The sequence below is a fragment of the Brassica oleracea genome, unplaced genomic scaffold (assembly GCF_000695525.1).
Source record: "Brassica oleracea var. oleracea cultivar TO1000 unplaced genomic scaffold, BOL UnpScaffold00874, whole genome shotgun sequence".
NCBI classification, from domain to species: Eukaryota; Viridiplantae; Streptophyta; class Magnoliopsida; order Brassicales; family Brassicaceae; genus Brassica; species Brassica oleracea.
Window position 1 is genome coordinate 38,065 of NW_013617492.1, and position 23,554 is coordinate 61,618.

The 23,554-nt window shown below is 36.4% G+C and overlaps 1 protein-coding gene and 2 long non-coding RNA genes across 7 annotated transcripts; 2 read left to right on the forward strand and 1 right to left on the reverse strand.

Moving 5' to 3' along the window:
- The first annotated feature begins 3,770 nt into the window (after positions 1-3,770).
- On the forward strand, positions 3,771-5,075 carry LOC106320291. Of its 2 annotated transcripts, XR_001265760.1 has the most exons (4): positions 4,271-4,290; positions 4,353-4,417; positions 4,502-4,614; positions 4,710-5,075. It is a non-coding gene; the product is annotated as an uncharacterized LOC106320291 (long non-coding RNA). The 2 variants fall into 2 exon arrangements; XR_001265759.1 differs by having other exon boundaries at positions 3,771-4,417.
- Positions 5,076-7,752: 2,677 nt separating this feature from the next.
- LOC106320289 lies at positions 7,753-9,469 on the forward strand. 4 transcript variants are annotated; one of them, XR_001265754.1, is made up of 5 exons: positions 7,753-7,822; positions 7,966-8,087; positions 8,261-8,425; positions 8,521-8,910; positions 8,992-9,469. It is a non-coding gene; the product is annotated as an uncharacterized LOC106320289 (long non-coding RNA). The 4 variants fall into 4 exon arrangements; XR_001265755.1 differs by having other exon boundaries at positions 8,261-8,650; positions 8,813-9,469; XR_001265756.1 differs by having other exon boundaries at positions 8,261-8,650; positions 8,844-9,469.
- A 570-nt stretch (positions 9,470-10,039) lies between these two features.
- Positions 10,040-11,976, reverse strand: LOC106320293 (nitrilase 2-like). The gene is made up of 5 exons (XM_013758656.1): positions 11,748-11,976; positions 11,497-11,676; positions 10,839-11,132; positions 10,478-10,759; positions 10,040-10,396 (listed from the first exon to the last, which is right to left on the reverse strand). Exons 1-5 carry the CDS (start codon positions 11,878-11,880, stop codon positions 10,233-10,235), a joined length of 1,053 nt encoding a protein of 350 aa, XP_013614110.1. The 5' UTR covers positions 11,881-11,976; the 3' UTR covers positions 10,040-10,232.
- Between the last annotated feature and the right edge of the window lie 11,578 nt (positions 11,977-23,554).

The following is a 23,554-nucleotide window of genomic DNA, read 5'->3' on the forward strand; positions in this document are numbered from 1 at the left end:
AAATGTACATGAAGCAATTGCAGGTAATTATAAATTTATCATATATACACATATGTTATTAAATGTTCTTAATTTGATTACTTTTGTAATATACAGCCATCGGAGCATTCTTCAGAGATCTTAGCACACGTACGTTCAAGGAAGAACTCATCGAACAACTTGATTAGAACATTCCGATCATATTGTGCAACCTGGAGAAGATATTTTCTCCTTCATTTTTTGACGTCATGGAGCATCTAGTTGTCTACCTACCGTATGAAGCATTGCTTCGTGGACCTGTTCACAACGGATGGATGTATCCGTATGAGCGACAGATGAAACATTTGAAGGGGAAAGCAAGAAATCTTGCAAAGGTGTAATGTATGTGTAAAAAATGTTGTTTTATATAATATGTATTTTCTTAGATTTAAAAAAATTATTTGGAGTTTTAGGATTTAAGTTGGAGAAAGAGTAAGAAGAATTAAAGAAGAAGATGTTAGATGATATGTGACTTTGGGGTTTAGGGATTTCATTCTCGGGGTTTAGGGTTAAGCGTAGTAAAATCCTTGTAAAAATAACACGAGCCTGGTAACTTCGTCGTAAATGAAAAAATACAGGCCTGGTAACTTCGTCGTAAATGAAAAAAGACGGGCCTGGTAACTTCGTCGTAAATAAAAAAAGACAGGCCTGGTAACTTCGTCGTAATATTACGTGGAGTTTACGACGAATGTCTTTCCCTATATATTGAGACGCGCCAGAACGAGGGTGCCTCGTTCATTACTCCCAAACTCCTCTCTCCCTCTAAAGGTACCCCCCTCTCTCCCTTATTATTTTTTAAGTTAGTTTAGGTGATTAATTGTTAGGTAATTAGTTTAGGTGATTAGTTAGGTGATTAGTTTAGGTAATTAGTTTAGGTGATTATTTAGGTGACGGAATAATATTTTAAGTGATTAGTTAGGTGACGAAATAATTTTTTAATTATGTCGTAATTGATTAAATTTATTTTAATTTTTTTTAGATGGCTTCTAGGAGAAACCAGCAGCACCTACTTATTCTCAGTTGTTTGGCGATGGTTCCGGTGCATCTTCTTCCGGTCCATCATCTTCCGATGCAGTTCCAGACTCTCAGACTTCTCAGAGAGTTTCTTGGAGTCCTCCTCCTCCACCGCAGATGCCTCCACCTCCTCCTCCAGCGGCTGCACCTCAGCCTGCCCCAGCAGGTGCAGTTCATCCAGATTTGCATGTGCCTTCATATGCACCATACGCGAGATATACGGTGGATGATTTGCTTGCCCAGCCTGGACTGGAGGGTTTGGAAGTTCTAGACCCCGATAGACCCCGAAGAACTTATTGGTAAGTTATTAATTTTTATTACATTAAAATTTAAATTATTTTTATTTTCTAACAATTAAATTGTTTTTTGTTTCAGGTTTGGGGCTAACAACCGTGTTAGCCAGAACGTTTCGGCGATGATTAATGGTTACAACGACGGGGCATATCCAAACTGGAGCATGACACCAAATCACGTTAAGATCACTTGGTTTAAATGTTTTGTTGTAAGATTTTTAAATTTAATTAAATTATCACTTTTAAATATTACTTTTTATTTTAAAATTTTTATTATTAATTGTAATTTCTTCAAAATTTTTGTGTTTCAGCAAAGGTGGCATTGGTCTTTGGGAATCACCGAGAGGGTGAAGAGGGAATTCGTTGCAAAGATAAAGACCCGCCTTTGCAACACAGTCTCCGATTGGAAGGACAAGTGGGAGATCTACGGGTAAGAGGGAAAGCCCACTGAGCTCACGACGGATGTGTGGGATGGCCTCACCGCCTATTGGAAGCTACCCTCTTCGATCAAAAAGGTCAATTCGTGCTCTGCTTCTCGAAGAACGAAGGATAAAGATGGCCATTTGCCCATGGTTTACAGAACCGGACAAAAACCTCATGCAGGAGTCCGTCTAGAAGCTGTAAGTTTTGTTTTTAATATTTATTTTAAAATTTTCGCCAATTTGTGTTCTGCTTTTCGAAGAACGAAGGATAAAGATGGTCATTTGCCCATGGTTCACAGAACCGGACAAAAACCTCATGCAGGAATCCGTCTAGAAGCTGTAAATTTTGTTTTCAATATTTATTTTAAAATTTTCGTTTAATTTAAATTTTAATATTTAATTTTTTTTTTGTAGTTAGAGAAGACGGGAGTCTTACTATCTCTTTCTGAGCTATTCAAGATGACTCACGCCACATCCGACGGAGTTTTTGTGGATCCTGCATCTGAGAAACTCTTCCATGTAGTGGCTGCTCGGATTGAAGAACGGGAGACGCAACTAACCCAACAGTCTCCCGATGGATTACCCGTCACATTGACCACCGAAGAGGCCGACAAAATCTTCGAAGAGGTACAACTTAAAAATTTTGTTTACGTTATTTTTAATACTTTAACATAACTAACTATATTAATATATGTTTTAATTTTATATGTGGCTCCTAAAAAGAAGGGACGAATAGTCGACATAGGCTCTGTTAACGAAGTTGAAAGGGAAACTTCGTCATACACTTCGAGACGGGATGAAGAGACTTCTCAGATGAAAGCTCGAATGGATAGCCAGCAGGTTCGTTTAGACTCTCTTGAGGATCTGCTAGACGTGATGGCGGTGGGGAACCCGACTATGCAGAGAATGTTGAGTGAGAGACAACCCACTCTTGGGTTGCCATCACGAAATCCCGAAGAGTCCGATCCAAATCGTCAACAGCAGAGCAACCCCACCGACTACTTCGACAATATGTAGTTTTTTTATATTTCTGCTTGTATTATGAATTTAAATATTGTATGACTTTTAAATGCTTTTTTAAAATATGTTTTTTATTTTCATATTTCGTTTAAAAATTTAAAATATTTTAAATTTCGAATATTAAATATAAATTCAAATTTATTATATACTAATAATAATATAATAAGAATCGATGTAAACTCTTCGTAAACATTACATGGAGTTTACATCGAATGTTTATGTGTTCTTTACAACGAAAATGTTTACGTGTGTTTTACATCGAAATCATTACGTGGGCTTTACCATGAAGTCTTACGTGTCGTTAACGACGAATAATTTTTTTGCGCTTTACGAGGAATATATTACGTCGTAAACGTAACGATTCGTTTACGACGAAACCTCCGTTACAACGGTCGTTTAACAACGAAACATCTTTCGAAGTTAATTCATCGTAACACCCCGTTTACGACCAATTTACAACGAATACTGCCCTTGTAAAAAATATGTTTTTTTGTAGTGTAAATTTTAGTACTGTATTATAAAAAGAACTAGAAACAAGTGATATTTCTCTAAAGATGGACATGAATATATTCAATATTTCCATAATGAACTGAGTACGCCTTAAGCACATTGTATAGCGATCTTTGTCGAGATCTGTGTCACTCATTAGTCAAATTGACCATGTTTGCAATTACAGTATGGTCAAGACATAGGAGAAGACAAAAAATTGAAAAAGGTAGCTCTCCTTTCTTCCCATGCTTTTTCCCCCATTAAGTTACAAGGTTGTCTAAAGGTTTTCAGATCAAATTGATTCGAATTTTATGTTCCTATAACATTGAAAGCCTCTACATTGATTCAAGAGATTAGTTTCCACTTCCCTTAACTCCATCAAGAGTATGGGGAGATGATTAGCCAACATCTTATGCAAGAAAAATGATCTATATGAACAAGAAATTTTTTCAATTTTTTGTTATGTATAAAAAGAAAACTAAGCTTATTGTTAATGTCAAATTGAAATCAATCTTCCATGTGTTTTTATTTCAACTTAAACTGTGATGTCGTTGAACTGACCGAACCCTAGCAAGAGAAAGCCCCGTTCCATCATCGTCTACTTCTCCGGTGGTCAGTGCTTCTAACCGTCGCTGGGATCGGTCCGGTTTCTTCTCTGTTTAGGTCTCAAGGTTTCAATTTTGGCAACACAATATTTTCCTAGAGTGTGGTTACGGATCGGGGTTTGAGTAAAGGAATCTATGATTATGGTATCGGATCTTCTTCGTCCGTGCTCGGATGGCAAATCGATGGTTTCTGTGCTCATCGGCTTTTGTACAGGGTGATTTTGTATGGTGGGGTTCAGCATCGTTGAAGTTAGGTGCTCAAGCATGGGTTCGAACGCCTCCCCTTTTTGGATGCTCTTAGGATGTCTAGTTTTTGTTATTGTTTTAGTCTGTGTCCCCAGGTCTGCTCTGTTGGGTTACTTTATAAATATGAAGTTATGACGGTTTGGGATTTCTCGGGTTTCCTCATCACTATCTCGCCTTGATAAGGTTCCTTTTTCAGATTTAAATTTTGTTTCTACTTCTTCCATTAGATTCGGTGATGCTTTCAGGTGGGTCTTTGGTGGTTCTGCCAATTCAGTTTCTTTTCTATATCCCATGGTCATCTTTGATAAAGGTCTTTTAAACTATGGCTTGTGTTTTTTCTTTGGGTTGTGAATAAGATTTTTGTAATTTATGAAGTTGGTTGGTCTTGAGGCAGGGATGGGTGGTGGCTACTTAGTGTCTTCGGTTTGGGTCTCCCGCCTGTGATATAAGGTTCTGTCATCTGTTCACGGTGGCATCAAATATTTTATCGAAATTGTCTTCAGTAAGGTCTTGTTGCTCAGCCTTTGGGTTTCTTGATGAATTTTTCATTGTAAAGCTTCAGTGTTGTGAATTTGTGCTGTTCTTTGTTTTTTTACCGACAGGTTTTCTGGTTTTCTTAGTATGGGACTGAGGAGTTTTAACTCAATCGCGCTTGGTATTTAAGTAGTTTAATTGTCAGGCGTGTTCTTCGTTGGCTGCTCGGGTAGAAATCCATTTTCTTGTGGCTTCTTTTAGTTGAATTTTGTTGTTAAGTGATGGTTTCTTGTGGATTTTTTCCGGAACTATCTTGGAGCTCTTATACCACGCCAAATAATTGGGACCTTCAAACGCCTTCTCATTCAAACTAGCTTCCCTTATCGACTTGATTTGCATTTTCGCTGATTTTTTATTAGCTCCATGGGTTCTTAGTGATCTTGTTCCTTCCTTGTTTCATGTTATGTTAGATGCTTTCTAGGTTTCATCCTTGGCTGTGGGTTGTAATGTTTACTTTATACAATGAAGTGGATGTGTCACAAATTAATATTTTCTATCTCAACTTGCATATCTCTAGATTGAACATGTCTAAACAAATTGATACAAATTTGATTATTTTCGTTAATAACAAGAGAGAATAGAGGAACCAAATCGTCGAGTAGTAATATAATAGGTAGAACATAATTTTGTTGAAACAAATAACAAAAGACTGAAAGAGGGACATAAAAAAAATATTAAACATGATGGCACAAGTAGTATGTCATGGTAAAATGGGAAAATGTTAAAAAAAGAATTATATTTTAAAAACATGGATAATCCTTTTTAATTTTAAACTGTAAAACATTTATCCAACCATAATTTCATTTTAGCTAAATTTTTATTATATACATAAGTTTGGTTTTTAATAGAACGTACAATAATCTATATGAATTTATAATTGTACTAACAAAAAATTAATAATTTTACTAAGTATAAAATACAAATATTATTTTAGAGTTAAAATAAAGTTATATAAAATTTAAGGATAAATTTGAAACAATTAAAAATGAAATGAAGTTGTAAATACCATTTTATCAAATTTGAGGAAATATTATTTTTGACGATAATAGATTGTTCTATTACTCAGACTTGAGATAATCCATAATAGAATAATCAACATAACAAAGGTTTCTATGAAGTGATCGAGCGGTCCTAGCTCGTTGGTCTGAAGGTTAATTTTGTCCATGTGGGATGTAGCTTATTTTGAAATATGTTATTCAGTACTCTTAACTCTTTTAACTCCGTCAAAAAATTCGGCTATCCCTAAGGGTCTTCCATCACTGTTATCAGTGGCGGATGCAGGAGGGTATTTAGATGGGGGCACATGCATTATATCTATTTTCGGTTAGGAGAATCTCATAGACACTATACAGAGAACTGAAGGAGAAATTAAAATCAGACGGGAGCATGTTCTCTTGGATGTACGTCCGCCCCTGACTGTTATTAGATCTTTGCAATCCACCCCAAAGTATGATATGCGAGAGAATACTATTTATATTCTCATTTTTAACTTAAAAATGATATACTAACAAAAATAAAGTACCATCTCCAACCTCACATTGTTTATACAAGCTCCAAACTCACTTTGTTTATTTGAATTTTTCTTATTATTTACTTCTATAATATAACAGTAGTATCAGGTCTGGGACGGATCGGGTATCCGAGCAATTTTAAGGTATCCGGATCCGGATCCTTATCCGGCGGATCCATAATTTTACCATCCTTATCCGGATCCGGAGTTCTTGGATATTCGGGTATCGGATATCCTTCTAAAAATTGTAATATCCGGCGGATATCCGGATCCGGATTTGGATCCTGAAAAAAATAAAAAATAATATAAATATATATAAAATATTAAAAATAATCTAAAAATAAAAATTATATAATGTTTTAATTATTTCTATGTATAATATTACAAAATTTACATATACTATTATAAAAATGAAAATATATTAAATAAAGTTAGCTTTTATATATAAATATTACTATTTTTGAAATAGTTATTAATAAAACTTACGGATCCGGATATCCGCACTAAAAAATCAAGATATCCAGATCCGGATCCGGCTTTGTGGATCCAACATTTTACTATCCGGATCCGGATTCGGCCCCTCCGGATATCCAGATTTTTGGATCGGATCAGAATCGAATCTCGGATCGAATCCGGATCTCGGATAAAAGTCTCAGACCTAAGTAGTATATGTATAATACACACATATATATTTTATATACTTAAATAAATTGATATAATAATTTAAAATTATTTATAATATTTAAAAACCCGAGTTTATGCCGGTAAAATCCATAGTTCCTTCTAAAAAAGTAATTTTTTTAGAAATAGTATATCAAACAATAAGTAAAAAGGGGAATAAGATCAACATCTAAGATGTCCACGTCAGCTCAAAAAATCAACCGATTACATAGCAGTTTTGTGCCACGTCACACCAGCTTTGTCGAAATCCTAATATGTCTCATCGTCTTCACATTCTTCCTCTTCATTAGAGAAACAAATGCGTTTCTAACTTCTCTGATTCTCACATATTACTTCGGTCTTCCCCTCCTATGGATCATAAACATCCTTCTTTACTGCAACATTCAAGAGCCATAAAACCGTTTTGCTTACCCCCGCTTTTCACCTTAAATAAACCCAATCTTTCGCTTCTACTTCCTTCGCAAAATTCACCAAAACGAAGTAAGCACATCAAGGCACATCAAGCAATGGAAACCAAAGCGTCTCCAATCGATCAGTTCTTCAACGATGTCGTCTCCACTGGCTTGGTGGATCAACTTTCACATGCTTCTACTTTCTCCTGCTTCTCTCTTTTACATAAGTTTTGCAGAAGTTGGAGAGACTCGAGGCGGCGTTTGTGAGGAAAGATTACAATAGCTGTGATGATCTGTTGTCAGCTTAAGGCATGTACTCTTTGAACCCTACTTCGATTCCATATCTTGTCTGATGTGGGAAAACATTTTGCTGGTTAGTGTCGTGAGGGGTTGAATTTTTGCATCCGAGATAATTTAGCTTATCGATCTGTTGTGGATCTTTACTTTTGGATTGTTATTGTGGGTAGAACCTGTCAAAAGTGGTTTAGATTGAAATTTTCTGATGTGCTTCTCACTTTGCTCTTTCAGGTTTTTTTATACCAAGTTCAGAAGTCTTCCTCCATTGTTTGAGAATACACGATGGACCTGACTCTTGCAAGTAAGTTTCTCTTATCATATACTGGAAATACCTGACCATCTCCAAAGTAATAAATTTCTCTGATATTTGCATGTGTATATTACTCTGCATCATTAAGTATATGTGGCTAGCTGAACCTGTCTCTCTCTTTTTTTATGGTTCAGATTGCAACTCTAACATGTCACACATACCGAGTTTACCTTGCCGTCTCACCTGATGGACAAACGATTGTAACCGGAGCAGGAGATGAAACCTTAAGGTTCCTGTCCATGAAAGCCTAGCTCAGGTAAAAGTAAAACCAGTTAACTTTTTTTGCATTGACAAAATGATATTTTCAGAGGAAATAACTTGATATTTTGTCTCTATACACATAACAAGGCACTGCGGTCGGGTGAGAATATCATGCATGGCCGATTTTGAGATATATAACTGTCTGATTAATGTAATTTAAAACAACAGGAGCTGGTTCAGCGGATTCGACAGGACAGCTTCGGCGTTCTCATCGGCCCACCAGGTTAGCTTCGACAGTCAATTGAAACTCCTTCAAAAGCTTTTATGTCTTCTACTCTATATGAAGTTGAAGAGGAGAGAGTTGGTGTACATGTTTATAGTGGGCTATATGAGGTACCATCGTTCTTTGCAGTGTTTTAAAATTTTCATGTAAATGTTAACATGTTTAACCTTTAAAGTCCTTATATCCAATTTATATTTTGACAAAGGAACTAGAATAGTATTAGTGAACTTGGTGAGGAGGCATTGTTTCCCGGTGTACTGGAATGGAGATAATAGGTGTGTGCTTAGAGGCCAGAATCATTTACCCAACATTTGGAGATTGCATATCGTAACAAGGTTAAATGTCTTTCTCTAGAGTGTAGACTTAACTAAAAAAAATTCTACATGCTGCTTCTTACCGCTTTGAGTTTTAAAATTTTAAGATTCATAAGCTATGTTTGCTTTTTATGTTTCCTTTTGTTGTTGAGAATTCATGTACTGATGCTGATAACACAACAGACCATTTTCGTTTGGATGTTTTTTCACCCAGGTATGTCTCATGAGGTTTCAACCCTCTAGGTCTTTTGCAGGTTCCAGGTTCCAGGTTCCAGGTTTAGGTGAGTTATGTGTAAAAAAATGTAATATTCCTTTCAGCTGAATGATTGCCTAGATAATGTTGTACTAAATTACTAATGTAGGAATTCATACTATCTTTACCGGGATGATGATACTTGAGAAGCTTGGCTTAGTGTTAATCCCTCCTGCTTCCCACTACTACGACTTTTACAATGTTCCATACTTCGATTTTTTCATAGGCAAACAGTTTTTAAAGGCTTACACGTGTTCTCGAAGTTGTTAGTCCTAAATTCCTAATGCTAAAATAATAAAATCAACATTTATATGATTATGATCGCAAGATAATAGTTCTTCACTTTTTTGAGTTGAGAAAAAAGTATTAATTAACTACACAACCTTTTAAAAAATAGATATTTAGACAAATGTTTAAAACTAAACATAATAATTTATCTAACATATAAAAATAATACGAAGATCAACTTATAATACTGAGAGGCAAAAATGAAATAAGAAAGATCTTTACACCAAAATAGATATACAGTAGAAAATATGCTATGAAAATGAAAGTTTAATAAATAAATTTTACTGTAAGAACATATTTGCGTGACTAATTATATAGGATGAAAACAATACTCTTATAAAATTATTGAATAATTTAAACAAAACATAAACAGATTCAATTAATACTCTGATTATTTAATTTTTTTTTAATTTAAAGCTTAGGAGTTAATGAAGTCTAAAACTAACATTTTATTTAATTAATTGACAACAATCATAAGAAAAGAAAATTAGAGGAAGCCATAGATATCAGAAAACATAGGAGAAAGAAAAGATCTGATGAAATAGAAAGGCTTCACCTTTTAAGATATATATAAGTAAGATATTGTGCATATATTAATAGTATTGTTTTAAATTTAAGTATTAAATTTTATATGAAAATATATTATAATAATTTTAAATATTCCGATTCAATAGTTAAATCAATTTACATATATAAAAGTGTAGTTTTCAAAAAATTAAGAAATGTTATAGTTTTTAGTAAAATCTCAAATAAAAGTGATTTTCCTAACTATTTGCGATTCAAAGTGCATAAACTGTTCCGGTAAAAAGATCTAATATCTCCTAAATTTTCTCTTAAATATGTCTACATGGTTTTAAAGCTGCACAAAATTCTAGATATGATACTTACACATTTCAACTTAAAATAAACCGATTGGTTTTATCAGACACGATAGATCAAACCATGTCCAGCCGGGTCTTTTAAATTATTATAAGGATAAACAAACTTAACATAGTTTCTCAAACAGATTTATTTGAACTGACAATAACATATGACTGGCACTAACGACCTTTATATCTTTGATTAGTTGTCTTGAGGCTCTGAGTCGTCCGCCGCTTTCACCGACTTGGACACGAATGTAACCGGTTTGTTTTGGTTCTCATTTACCCTCAAGTTAAATATGTCTGGCCTTGAGTAATGTCCGACCACATCGAAGTATAACTTGGCACGTGCGATATCGCCAAGATCTAGATGAGAAAAAAGAAAGATGGTTTATCGAAATGGTTAGGTAAAAAAGGTTCATAATTTTTAAGATGAAGATCAAATACCAAGATCAGCAGTGACGAGACCCTCTGATTCAAAGTTTGGTCCGGCGAGAATCTTTCCTAATGGTGAAATAATGACACTACCGCCCTGGGAGACAATAGCCTCTTGGTGTTGATCGTCGTACCAGTCGGTGAACAAGTAATCGGCATGCTCAGGGAAATCTTTACGCAGGCAGAACTGGCAAGCCGACATCACGAAGCATCCACCCTCCAATGCAATGTGCATCATCGACGATTGCCATTCCGTGGAACCGTCAGCGGTAGGTGCACAATATAATTCAATTCCTGCAGCAGCCCCAAAATTAAATTGTTAAGGAGCGTTACATTAAAAGTCAGAAAGGGCAAATGATACTAGGAGTCTTACCTTTCCCGTACAAGGAAGTTCTTAAGAGTGGCATCCTATTTTCCCAGCAAATAGCAGCACCGAGTTTGCCAAGCGGAGTGTCGTAGACAGGGATGGTTGATCCATCTCCGTAACCCCAGATGCAACGTTCCAGAGATGTGGGCATGACTTTACGGTGCTTGCCCAAAAAGCGACCTTCGGAACTGAAGAAAAGGGCTGTGCAATAAAGTGTATACCCATCCTTCTCCATCGCTCCCATCACCAAGTACACTTTGTTTTTGCTAGCCATCTCCGCCAGCTTGTCTACTTCAGGGCCTTTAGATTCATTTCAAAAACCAAACATATGTCCAAAAAGGAGTTAGTTACGTCCCAATCATGTTCTCAGTTTGAACTATAACAAAGTTAACATTTACAATTTTTGCAAATGAAAGTTACATTTTGTTTACTCATTTCTCACACCATACAGATACTTGTCTCAAAATAAATAAATCTAAATTTTTCATATACAATGAATACAGATCTACTAGGTTTTTACGGAATCCTGAAAATTAATACTAAAATCGAGATTTGGATATTTAATTTTCGGAACCTATCCGTAAACACAGAACACAAGAAACATGTTGTATACTTAGGAAATAAACATTAAAATAATGATATCATCCAAAAATTGGAACTTTACCAGGAACTACAATGGCAGAAGCATGATATCTGCGGAAACAGTCACGACCAGCTTCGTTATGAACGCCAACCCCTATGCCAAACCTATATCCACGAGGATAGCCACCGATATACGCCTCGGGGAACACCACCAGCTGCGCTCCGTCACTCGCCGCCTGCGCAATAAACTCCCCTGCCTTTTCTGCAAAATTCAAGTAAACCATTTGATATAATTTTTAATAGATCCGTGGTGGGCTTGCAGGACACTCTTACCTATAGTTTTGGGAGTATCGTTGTAGACGGTGGAGGCCTGCACGATGCTAGCTCGAACGATGGTAGATGGCATATCGCAAAAACCAGGAGTAGTGGCTTTGAGAGCTTTTGACATTTCTTCAGTACCAGACATATCACTTAACTTTGTAGGTTGGTGATATCATTGAGTTGAGAGAGGCCACACTTATATAGACTTTTTTTTTATTATCTTTTACCAATGGTCCATACATGGAGAGCCGTGCACGTAATTAGTTTATTATAAAATACAATACAAAATGACTTTTGAAATAAACTGTTGACAAAACAACAATTACAAGAAAATGTTTAAATTGTTTTGTGCTTAATGTACATAGAGTCAAAGATCCAGCCTTTTGTGTTAGGTTTACTTATGTCCAAGCTGATTGGTTCAGAGAGGAAGGATCCAATGTCTCAAAAAAAGAGAAATGAATGTTTGAACTCAAATTCAAAGAAAGAACAATTATTAACTTTAGAAAACAATATACATATACATATATATATATATATATATTATTGTCTCCTTATGCTTGTAGGTAATGAGTGTAGCTTTATTATCTAGTATCTACAAATATGAAAAACCCTAGAGCTCTTTGACGGCGACTTGGATGGCGACTTGGATGACGACTTTTAGATCTCTTATTTTCTGTAGGCGATCTCCGATCTCTGCAACCTCGACATCTCCAACATCACTGCAAGGGAGACTATCCGACACTCCTTGTGGCAAGCAGATCCATCTAGACCTCCGCCATCATTTTTCCTTGCGTTTTCGTCAAGCAATGTTTTATAAAGCCTTCGGATCGATATTTTTCCTTTGCAAATCGTTCTCCTTGATTGGTACGTTCATTAACGTATTGATCAACCACGGACCGGAGTCTCTTTTCATTATCTTTCCTGCTTCGGTTGTCTGTGCTGCTAGGAACACCTCAGACATAGCTTTGGGATCTCCCTTGATGTCATTACTCTCCCATCAACAGCAACAACGGCTCATCTCTCCCAGCGATGTAGCCAACTTCTGTTCTCCTTGTACGACAGATTCTGATCAACAACAACAGCCCAGCTTCTGATCTCTTAGTACGACGTATCTTATTATACGCCGTAGCAGACGCGGTTCGTTTTAACGCTCATGTTGATCTGGTGGTGACCTCAATACCATTTTATGGGGTTCATGGTTCGATTTAAAGAGCATCGAATGTCGCTCATCGGAAAGGTCCTGTGTCCAAAAAAATAGAACGTTGAGAAGCTGCTTCAGACTATGCCAGGACAGTGGAGTTTACATGACCGAATAACAGCTAATGACTTGGGGAATGGAAAGTTCTTATTCAACTTCACCTCAGAAGATGATCTTAAGTTTGTTCTTCGCCAAGGCCCCTTTCATTATAACTTTTGTATGTTTGTTTTGGTGCGAGGGGAACCCATAGTACACGATGGCTATCCCTGGATCATCCCTTTTTGGGTCCAGTTAATTGGCATACCTATTCACTTCTGGACGATTAGGAACCTGAGAAACATAGGATCCAGGCTTGGTCATATCGATACAATGGAGCTCTCAGAAAGTCGGATGCTGATTGACGTTGATTCTAGACGACCACTTAAGTTCAAGAGGCAGGTACAATCTCCTGAAGGAGATGAGGTGACCATTGAAATAAAATATGAGAAGTTGTTCAAGCATTGCTCGATTTGTGGAATGATGACACATGAGAAAGGCCTTTGCCTTACCATGGGATCTCATGATCAAGCGCAAACAGAAAGAGGTGGAGTCTTTACGCACGTTCAGTTATCTTCGAGTCAGTCTCCCCGTCAATCTTCGATGGGGAACAGTTAAGAGAATGTTTCGATGCGTACTCGTCAGCCTTTGCTGGGGAGTGGTCGTATCAGTGACACAACGAGGGATCATGGGCGCTCTTCAGCAACTTACCAAGCTTCAAGATGAGCTTATGGAGGTAGGAACATATATCATGATCCTGACTCTTACGCATCTAAGAGAGGAGGAGAAGCGAATTGTTATGATAATCACAAAGATAGGATCATGAGAGGAAGGGACGAGCTGAAACAAAATAGTTACGGAGGCTCTTGCTTTCGTAGTGGACCATATGTCCGACAACCTGGAAAAACTTGGCGTGAGAAGTCAAGGAATGAGGGGATAGTGATGAAAGATGGAGTTTCTGGTGGCGCTTCTTATCAAGAAACGAGAAAGACGGATGTTCCATATGTACATCAAAATAGCTCAAGAGAGCATCAAAGAAGTGAAGCTAAATCTCGTCGAAGCAGTTCACATGAAGTTGTTCCCTATGAACACACTTCTGGCTCACGGAGTGATGGGTCACAAGGAGATGAGAGTATAAGGTTGGATGATATGCGCAGTACTAGGAGGGTGGCGAGTACTATTGTTACGCCGTCACGAGATTTGACGATGGAAGAGAATGTTACAAAACGAACCAAGGATATCATTCGATCTCTCTGTTTTACCTCTTTAATTGACCAGGCGTGCCCAACAGAGGCTGGAGAGGACCAGATGATTGACGCATTGGATGATATGGAAGTCGAGGATCAACAACTTGGAGAGATGATGGAATGTGAAGTGGAAAATGATGACTTGTTGGGCATGGAACTTAAGGTGATGGAAGTTAATAAAATTCAGCAGGATCAAAGAAAGCCTCGTGCAAGATTGGATAATAAAGTGCAGAGGAGCAGTAGACGTGGTCCCTGAACGAATGTCCCATTGGGCCTTCCGAGTAAAAATATTTGAAATCCTTCGTCGGGGATCTCCTCATAAGCAAACTTCGTCTTCTCATAGAGCTCATATGGCTGGAGAATCAGGAAGGTTGAAGAGCAGACACTTGGGTTCGACGAAACAGAGAGAGGTTTCGTCCAAAAATGATGGACTGATGGGTTCCAAAAACTCATCCCACGGTCATCTATGAAGACACTCAGTTGGAACTGTCGAAGGATAGGGAACAACCTCACAGTTCGAAGCCTTACGGAGATGTGTCAGAAGTATCGCCCAGGACTAGTGTTTCTTTCTGAGACGAAGAACAGAAGGCTGCTGTTGCAAAACATTCAGGCCAACTTAGGATTTGATCAGTTGTTTGCCGTTGAGCCACTTGGTCTTAGCGGAGGTTTAGCTCTTTTATTTATGGATGATTTTCAAGTTAATGTTTTATTTTCGAATAACAGAATGATTGATATTGAGCCAGTCATTGAAGGAATAAAAGTCTTTATGACATTTGTTTATGGAGACCCAGTTTTAGAACGTGGGGATCAAGTTTGGGAACGTCTTACGCGTTTCTCAACAACACGAAATGGACTTTGGTTCATGATAGGCGATTTTAATGAAATTACGAATCATAGCGAGAAGGAGGGAGGCAGAAGGAGTTCTAATAGCTCCTTCTTGCCTTTTAAGCATATTCTAAGTGACTGTGGCATGTTGGAATTTCCATTTACTGGGAATAAACTTTCTTGGGTTGGAAAAAGATCAGGAGGGACAACTGTTAGATGTCGATTAGATAGAGCAGTGGGGAATGAGGATTGGCATGAAATTTTTTCCTATACAGCTGTCAAGTATCTCTGGCTATGGGGCTCGAACCATCATCTGGTTCTAGCGGATATTCTCACCAAACCAGTGAGGAAAAAAAGAAATTCAAATTTGATCTGCCTCCTGAAGCGAATATAATGGAACATCTTTGCTAGTTGTCGAAAAGCTTTGAGCCAATGGAGGAGACAAAACAATATGAATTCAGAAAAGTTAGTGGAGGAGCTTAAGGAGAAGGTGGAGGATCTATATTCGAACGATGATGCTACGTCAGAGGAAATAGCAGATGCTCTAAAGGAACTATCTAATGCTCTTAAGGCAGAAGAGATGTTTTGGAGACAGAAAAGTAGGGTTCTCTGGTTAAGGGAAGGTGATAGGAACTCAAAATACTTCCATGCACTAGTGAAGCAAAGAAGAGCAAGGAATAGGATCACACAACTCCTGGATGAAATTGGAAATGTGGTGGAGGATGAGGAAGGATTATTAGAAATTGCTACTAGCTATTTTAGACAAATATTTGAGTCTTCTAATTTAGAGGATATAGCTGATGCGCTAGGAGAGGTCTCGACAACGATTACAGGAACAATAAATGAGGATCTTACAGCCCTAGTAACTGAATGGGAGGTTAAACTAGCGCTGTTTGCAATGCACCCAGAAAAGGCCTCAGGACCAGATGGAATGACAGCCCTCTTCTACCAGAAATTTTGGGATATTGTGAAAGAAGACTTAACTCGTATGGTTAATCAGTTTCTTTTTAAAGGGACAATAGCACATGAGCTAAATGATACCAATATCTGCTTAATCCCTAAGACGACTAAGCCAAATGAGATGACAAAGTTTAGAACAATCAGTCTATGCAATGTCAGCTATAAAATAATATCTAAGGTCTTATGCCAAAGATTGAAGAAGGTTCTTCCACAACGGATATCTGAAACCCAGTCAGCCTTTGTTGCTGGAAGACAAATCACAAATAGTATCATGATAGCTCAGGAGATGTTCCATGCACTGAAAACCAAACCGGGTGGACGAGTTAAGAGAATGACCATAAAAACATATATGAGTAAAGCATATGATAGGATAGAATGGTCATTCATTGAGACTGTCATGCGGAAAATGGGTTTTTCAGAGATATGGATTGACTGGATTATGAGATGCATCACCTCAGTCAAGTATAAAGTTCTCATGAATGGAGAACCAAGGGGAAATATTGTCCCAGGAAGAGGTTTACGTCAAGGAGATCCTTTGTATCCTTTCATATTTATTCTATGAATGGAAGGGGTCGTTAGCCTTCTTAATCATGCAGAGAACCAAGGGAAGATAACGAGGATGCGAGTCGCACGCGCCAGCCCCTCGGTATCACACCTTCTCTTTGATGATGATAGCCTTTTCTTCTGTAAGGCGGAGCCCCGTGAATGTGAAGAAGTTATGAAAGTAGTAAGGAAATATGAGAAAGCATCAGGTCAATGTATCAACTTTGATAAATTCTCATTACTCTTTGGTAAGAGGATTCCAGCGAATGATCGACAGCTGATCAAAAATGCACTTGGTATCCAAACGAAGGAGGAATGGGATCCTACTTAGGAATCCCAGAGGATATTAGTGGATCCAAGTGTAAACTATTCGCTTTCTTAAAAGAAAAACTATTACGCAGAGTGAATGGTTGGACTGGTAGATGGCTATCGAAGGGAGGAAAGGAAGTTCTAATTAAATCTATCTTTCTAGCTCTTCCGACTTATGTCATGTCTAGCTTCTTGCTTCCTTTGGAGATATGTGAGAACCTTGCAAGTGCCATTGCACAATTCTGGTGGAGCTCGAATCCACCAAAACGAGGAATTCACTGGACTAAATGGGAGAAAATGTGCACACCTCGAGAGGAAGGAGAGATTGGTTTCCGTATGATCCATGAATTCAACTTAGCTCTTTTAGCGAAACAACTTTGGCGTCTTGTTCAATTTCCAGATTCATTAGTGGAAAGAGTTCTTCGGGGAAGATATCACCGCCTGAGTTCGCCTTTGCGAATTGGTGCAGTAGATACCCCATCTTATGTGTGGACGAGTATTATAGCCGCGAGGAAGCTATTACTCTTGGGTATCAGGAGCAAAGTACATTCATGATATGAAATTAATCTAGGCAGGATCCATTGATTCGCTCAACGCCATCAAGGCCGACTCTCCCCCGAGCCCCAGTAGTACATCCAAAGATGACCGTCAACAGTCTTATTAATTTTGAATCAAAGGAGTGGGATGCTCAACTATTGGAACAATATGTAGATCAAGAGGACATACAATTGATTCAGATCTTGGCCATAAGCCCTACCCATCGACGAGATACATTTTGCTGGAGCTACACCAAAAATGGTCAATATACAGTCAAGTCTGGATATTGGGTTGCTACAAATTTGATGACAGCTGATGAGGAAAGAGAAGTTATGCAACCCCGTTTGACCAAACTTCAAGCCTTTGTTTGGGAAGTTAATGCACCACAAAAGATTTGTCATCTTATATGGAAATTAATTTCAGGACAGGTAGCAGTAACAAGGAATCTGGTACACCATAATATGCGATGTGATAACTACTGCCCAAGATGTGGAGAGCCATAAGAAACTGTTACTCATGCGATCTTCGAATGCCCACCGGCTTTACAAGCATGGGAATTAACATCGACACCGTCAAGCTCTCAGACTTTTCCTGTATCGAGTATATACGCCAATATGGACTATCTCTTTTGTAGGAAAAATAGTATTATGAAGCCAGAAGATGACAGAGATCCTTATCCTTGGATAATCTGGTATATATGGAAGGCTAAGAATGATAAGCTATTTAGAGGTATAGACAGAGGCCCATTGGAATTAGTCAGGTATGCAGAGAGTGAATGCCAAGCTTGGTATAATGCAAAGGATAGCATACATGTTCCTCCACATGCACATACTGTTAAAGAAGCACAAGTCTTATGCTTGGGTAATATTTGTATGGTGGATGTCTCATGGACCTCCACAGCTCAATTTAGTGCATTTTGATGGGGTTTGGAAAGATAGCATGGGGAAAATTCAACTTATGAGGTCACAGAACATGAGGAGGCGTGAGAAAGCATTACACTCGGAACTGGAAGCGTTAAAATGGGCAATGGAGAGCACAATACAACATTCGACCTGTCAGAGATTTGAGACAGATTGCAAGGACCTAATTGCAATGATAACGGACCCACAAGCTTGGCCAAACTTCTCAACTGAGCTGGAGGTCATTCAAACTCTTCAGTTGTGTTTTTCGGATTTCAAGATCAGCTATTTCTCAAGGACGCAAAATGAGATTGCTAATTCGCTAGTTAGGAATGTTCGTTCCTTTCATAGATCTCTTTGTTTTATTGGTTCTTCTATTCTGGTCTGATTACTTCAAGTTTGAATAATATAATAGCCGTTTGTTGCAAAAAAAAAAAAAAAAAAGAGTAAATTTCTTGAGAATTATCCTCCAGAAGATTTATGAAAAATTCTTCTCAGTTAATTTTAGTAAACTTGTATTTTCTTCAAATTCAAAATAAAATGTTAAGATGTTTGTTCATTCATGTCTACAATGTTAAAATTTTGTGAAGTTTTTGAATGAATTTTGTAACTTAATGTTTCATAAAAGATAATGATGTGATTCGCAATATATTCATCATTCCTTATGCTAGTAGCTAATGAGGGAAACCTTCTCGATAAGCCGTATTCATCGTTATTTTGTCATTAATGGGGAATTACGAGAAATAATGACAAATCTTAATTCGTAGTAAATCGTTCGATGTAATAGACTAGTCGTCTTAATTTTGTCGTAACGTTTACGATAAAATATATTCGTCTTAAATACCAAGCATACGAATGCATTGTAAAGTAGTCGTAAGCCTGATATTTTTTCGGGAAAGGATCGTTGTGTTTTTTGTAAAGAGTCGTTGATTATCGAAGTAAACTGGTCCTTGTCTTCGTAAATTTTACGACAATTTACAAAGATATTGTCGTAAAGCAGCGTAACAAATTACGGCGAATTAACATGTATGCACATATTAATTCGTCGTATAGTTTACAAGTAATTAACATTTGTATACTCATAAATAAGTTGTACGTAACTAGGAATTTAAAATTTTCCTATTCTTAAATAATATCATTAATTTTTAAAAATTTATAATTATAAATTAAAATTTAATTTATAAATATTAATATTTAAATTTATATTACAAATTCAAAAATATTTATCAAATATAAAATAGGAAATAAGCTAAAGTTCAGGTATTCGAAGAGATCCGAGCTAATGATGTCAGCTCTTCGCTCTAAATCCACTTCCTCCTCCGCCGTACGGCATGGTAGGTCTGGAATCCGAGGTTGCACCACCAAAATCCAACATCCATTACAAATCCAGGTTTTTGATGGCTAACATGTCAAAGAGGTCTTCGACAGATTCCAAGCGAGTTTTCGTCACATCCAAATCAGCCTGTATATGAGACGAATCTTCATCCTGTCTCTAGGAATAAGATGATGTCGCCCTCGAGAAATTGTTCACGGATCCTATTCCCAGCGCCATCTGTTTTTAGGTACAACCTTGAAAAGAAACAAAAATAAAATATTTGAATTATATGAAATAAAAAATAATTAAATTAAGATAGAAAAATAATTAGTATTTTACCTCTTCAATTTTTTTGTCCACCTCTTGTGTGGACAACTGGACGGGTAACTCATTCGGAGACTATTGCGTCAGCTAAATCTGAAGTTCTTCCATTCTGGAAATAATGTCATTGTGGATCTTTTTCTTACCTAGGATCCCCGAAAAACTCTCGTCTGTGTCTTGCGTGTTGCCTCAAAAATTTTGAAAAGAAATGGTAGTTCTTCTTCCTTTGCGGCTTGAAAATAGATTGAAAGTTAGAATCAATTTAAAATATAATAAAGAAAACAAAATATATTGAAATCACTTACAAATTATAAACGGACATCGGCCTGGAGTGCCTGGCCGGTAGTGTGAGTCATAGGAAAATGTATGCCTGCATCCCTCATCATACGGGAAGTATAGTACTGCACGGAGACTCGGACCGAGTGTGGGGTGGTCCATTAGCGGACGAGACCATCCCAAACGTTCTTCATGAGTGAGGCGGGTTTCACGTTATCGCCTTTGAACTCTCAACGGTCCTTCCAATCTGGGACGGTGTTTGCTAAGCATATATTTTCTTAGCAACAAAGGCTGCCTTTACCTTCTCGTTGATGCCTATGGGCCAAATCCATTTTTGTTGGGAAGAATATATAAAAATAATATTAGATCTTCAAAAGAAAAAAAAACTATTAAAATTATTTAAAAATAAAAAATTACCACAAAACATTTGAACCACACGAGCCTAATGTGCTCGGGAGTAAAACTCTAGTTCGGACGAAGTAACCCTTCATCATGTCGAAACTCTCCATGTGAAACGATCATCGATTCCTACCTAGAAAATAATAGAATTAGTTAAATTAAGTAGAAAAATGTTATATATATATATAAATAAATAATAAAAGTAAAAAAATACATATCAGCAAATGTTTGGTGGTCGATCAGGGTCCAAAACCTCTTATCCTTTTTGTCCTGGCTGGGTGAGAAGATCATCGATGGTATATCGAGCATAAGTTTCAACTGGAGGCACCAAAATTTCTGGATGAACTCCGGCTGCAATGGCTGGAAGCGCATCAGGAGCAGGAGGGGGAGCAGCCGCTGCTGCAATGAGGGTAACCAGAGGTGCAGCAGGAGCAGGTGGTGGTGGTGGAGTTCTCTAAGACTGATAGTCCATGAAGACTTCTAGATCTGAAGAAGGGCCCAAACTAGATGTGCCTACATGTCCCGTTCCAAAATATCACTATAATGTGGCGTTTCCATTCTCTGTTCCCATGAGCCATCTACAAAAAAAAACAAATTCAAATTTAAAAATAAAAATAAATTATATATAACTATTTCTAATTCGGCAACTGATCTGTAAATTCCATAATCTAATCTAGGGGTGACCGAATAAAGTGAATCCGAAACCTGAACCGAATCCAACCCAATAAAAATGAATTCAAACCAAATCCGATATAAATACCGAATAAGACTTGTTTTTATGATATTTTGGGTTATGGATTTTTAACGGAACCAAACCCGAACCCAAATGAATATCTTAAAATCCTCTAAATTTTCAAAATTCTAAAAAAATACTCATACAAGACCCGAACTCACTCCCAAATAAGTAACCAGAATACTCTAAAATTTCATTGAGAACATAAAATAAATATTTATTACATAAATAATTAATTCAAATATGTAGTTTAATATAACTTGTATTTGGTGAATAATTAACTCGATGGATTTGACTTTACTTTCAGATGAACTAAGTAAAATCAATCCATCGAGTTAATTAGTCATGCAGTAGAAGATATATTAAACTAAGTATTTAAGTCAATTATTAAACTTAAATTATGACATGGTTCAGTTTTTATTAAATTTAAATTACATGATTTACAATTGTTTGTATTTACATGATCTCAATTTAATTCCCAACAAAATATTTCTCTTAATTTTTAAAATTAATTCAAAGTTAAAATGCATGAATAGATTTTATTCTTTTTAAAAGAATTTTTTGTCATCAACAATCGAAAAACATTTCAGGATTATAATAACAAAATGTTCACATGCTTTTTGTTTAGTAATAAAAGGATAGCTTCACTATCATTTTAAGTTATTTTGTATTTAATTAAATTTGAACTATATATTTGCATTCAAATTTAAAATTTGGTTTATTTTTGACAAACGACCCTACTTTTTTATATTGGTTTAACCAAAAAATAGGGAAAAAGCACCGGAGATAATACTGTAAAAAAAAAGACAAACATAAAAAAAGTAATTATTAACTGTTGAGTAAAAAAATAAATCTCCCATCGTTCTTCATTTACTAAATGTAACATTTATATCAAGGATGTAATAGTCCAATTGGTTTAATAACATGCGTCGATGTTGTTGCGCTCCTAGATTTAATCCACTGCGGGAAAGATGTTTTACGTCATATATGATATTCAGGCCCGTCTCAATGTTTTATGAAGCCCGGTGCATGAACAATACAAAACAATTTGAAAAAGGGTCATAAATTTGAAAAACGGGTCGTACATTATAACTTAAATTTTCTAAAAATTTTGAGACCCAATGCAAAAGCACCTTAGACACACCTCTAGAGACGGGCCTGATAGCAATTAGCATCAGACGGATCCCGAGCCTGAAAGATTATTTGGGCCAAAGGCCCATACACTTTTAGTTATCAAAAACAAAAAAAATGTAATTTTTATTCATTCATCCAAAAGAGATTACTTAACATCAATTCTTCATTTTGATTTGGATATAATTTAGCATTTACATAAAAACTTTCTTACACTTTTAATTTGTATATTTCAATTTTTAAAATTTGGATAAAATATAGTGTATTAGAGCAACTCTGTTATTGAATTTGTTTGGTATTTGCTAACAAAAACATAATGGAAGCAGTCAATCGGTAGAGTTCCTATGGATACAAAAAGAAATGTATTGAAATGATTATTTTTAGTGAAGAGACCTGATCGTGATACTAATGTGATTATGATGTGTCTAGTTATTAAAACTATAAAAGTGATGTGAATCATCGAAATTAGGAAAACAATTTTAAAAAGCATTTTGTAATTAAAATACTCTTTATTATATTAAAAAAGGTAAAACAGTGTTATTACACAAAGATACCAGTGGCATGCCCTTTCAATCAAGATTCATTAGTTTTATACTTTTAGTTTATAAATCAGTTGACAAAAAAAAAAAAAACTTTTAGTTTATAAAATCCATATTTCCATTACCATTTATGGTGGAAACTGAGTTTCATCAATAATTGTTGTCCATATATTTTTCTGTTTCTAATCTTAAAAGTGTCGTTGTATTTTACATTGTATAATGCGTAGATTTGTTTAGTACAGTTGAAAGCTCCACTAATCAGACAGTCAATTTTTTTGGGTAGATATGGATATTGCTTTGAGATGCGCTATTTTTGTTTTTATTCAACTATAAAATTTATCAATTTTTTTTCTTTTCTAAAATTTGGAATTCATCAATTTTTTGTTACTCCAAATTCGACTTATGTCGATCCCCTGGCCCTCATATTAAGTAACAACTTCTGTGTGGGAAAAAAGTTTTCTCTCTCTGCTATGTTCCCTCTCTAGAACCTTACACAGAGAAGAGAGAAAACTTTGGATTATGTTTTGCCGGAATCTTTTCCGGTTTAGTTT

Excerpts from the sequence above, each read along its gene's own strand:
- LOC106320293 (XM_013758656.1), bottom strand. The coding sequence starts at position 11,880 with ATGTCTGGTACTGAAGAAATGTCAAAAGCTCTCAAAGCCACTACTCCT. Across the intron at positions 11,677-11,747 it reads CGATACTCCCAAAACTATAG|AAAAGGCAGGGGAGTTTATT; the intron begins GTAAGAGTGTCC and ends TGAATTTTGCAG. Across the intron at positions 11,133-11,496 it reads TTCTGCCATTGTAGTTCCTG|GCCCTGAAGTAGACAAGCTG; the intron begins GTAAAGTTCCAA and ends ATGAATCTAAAG.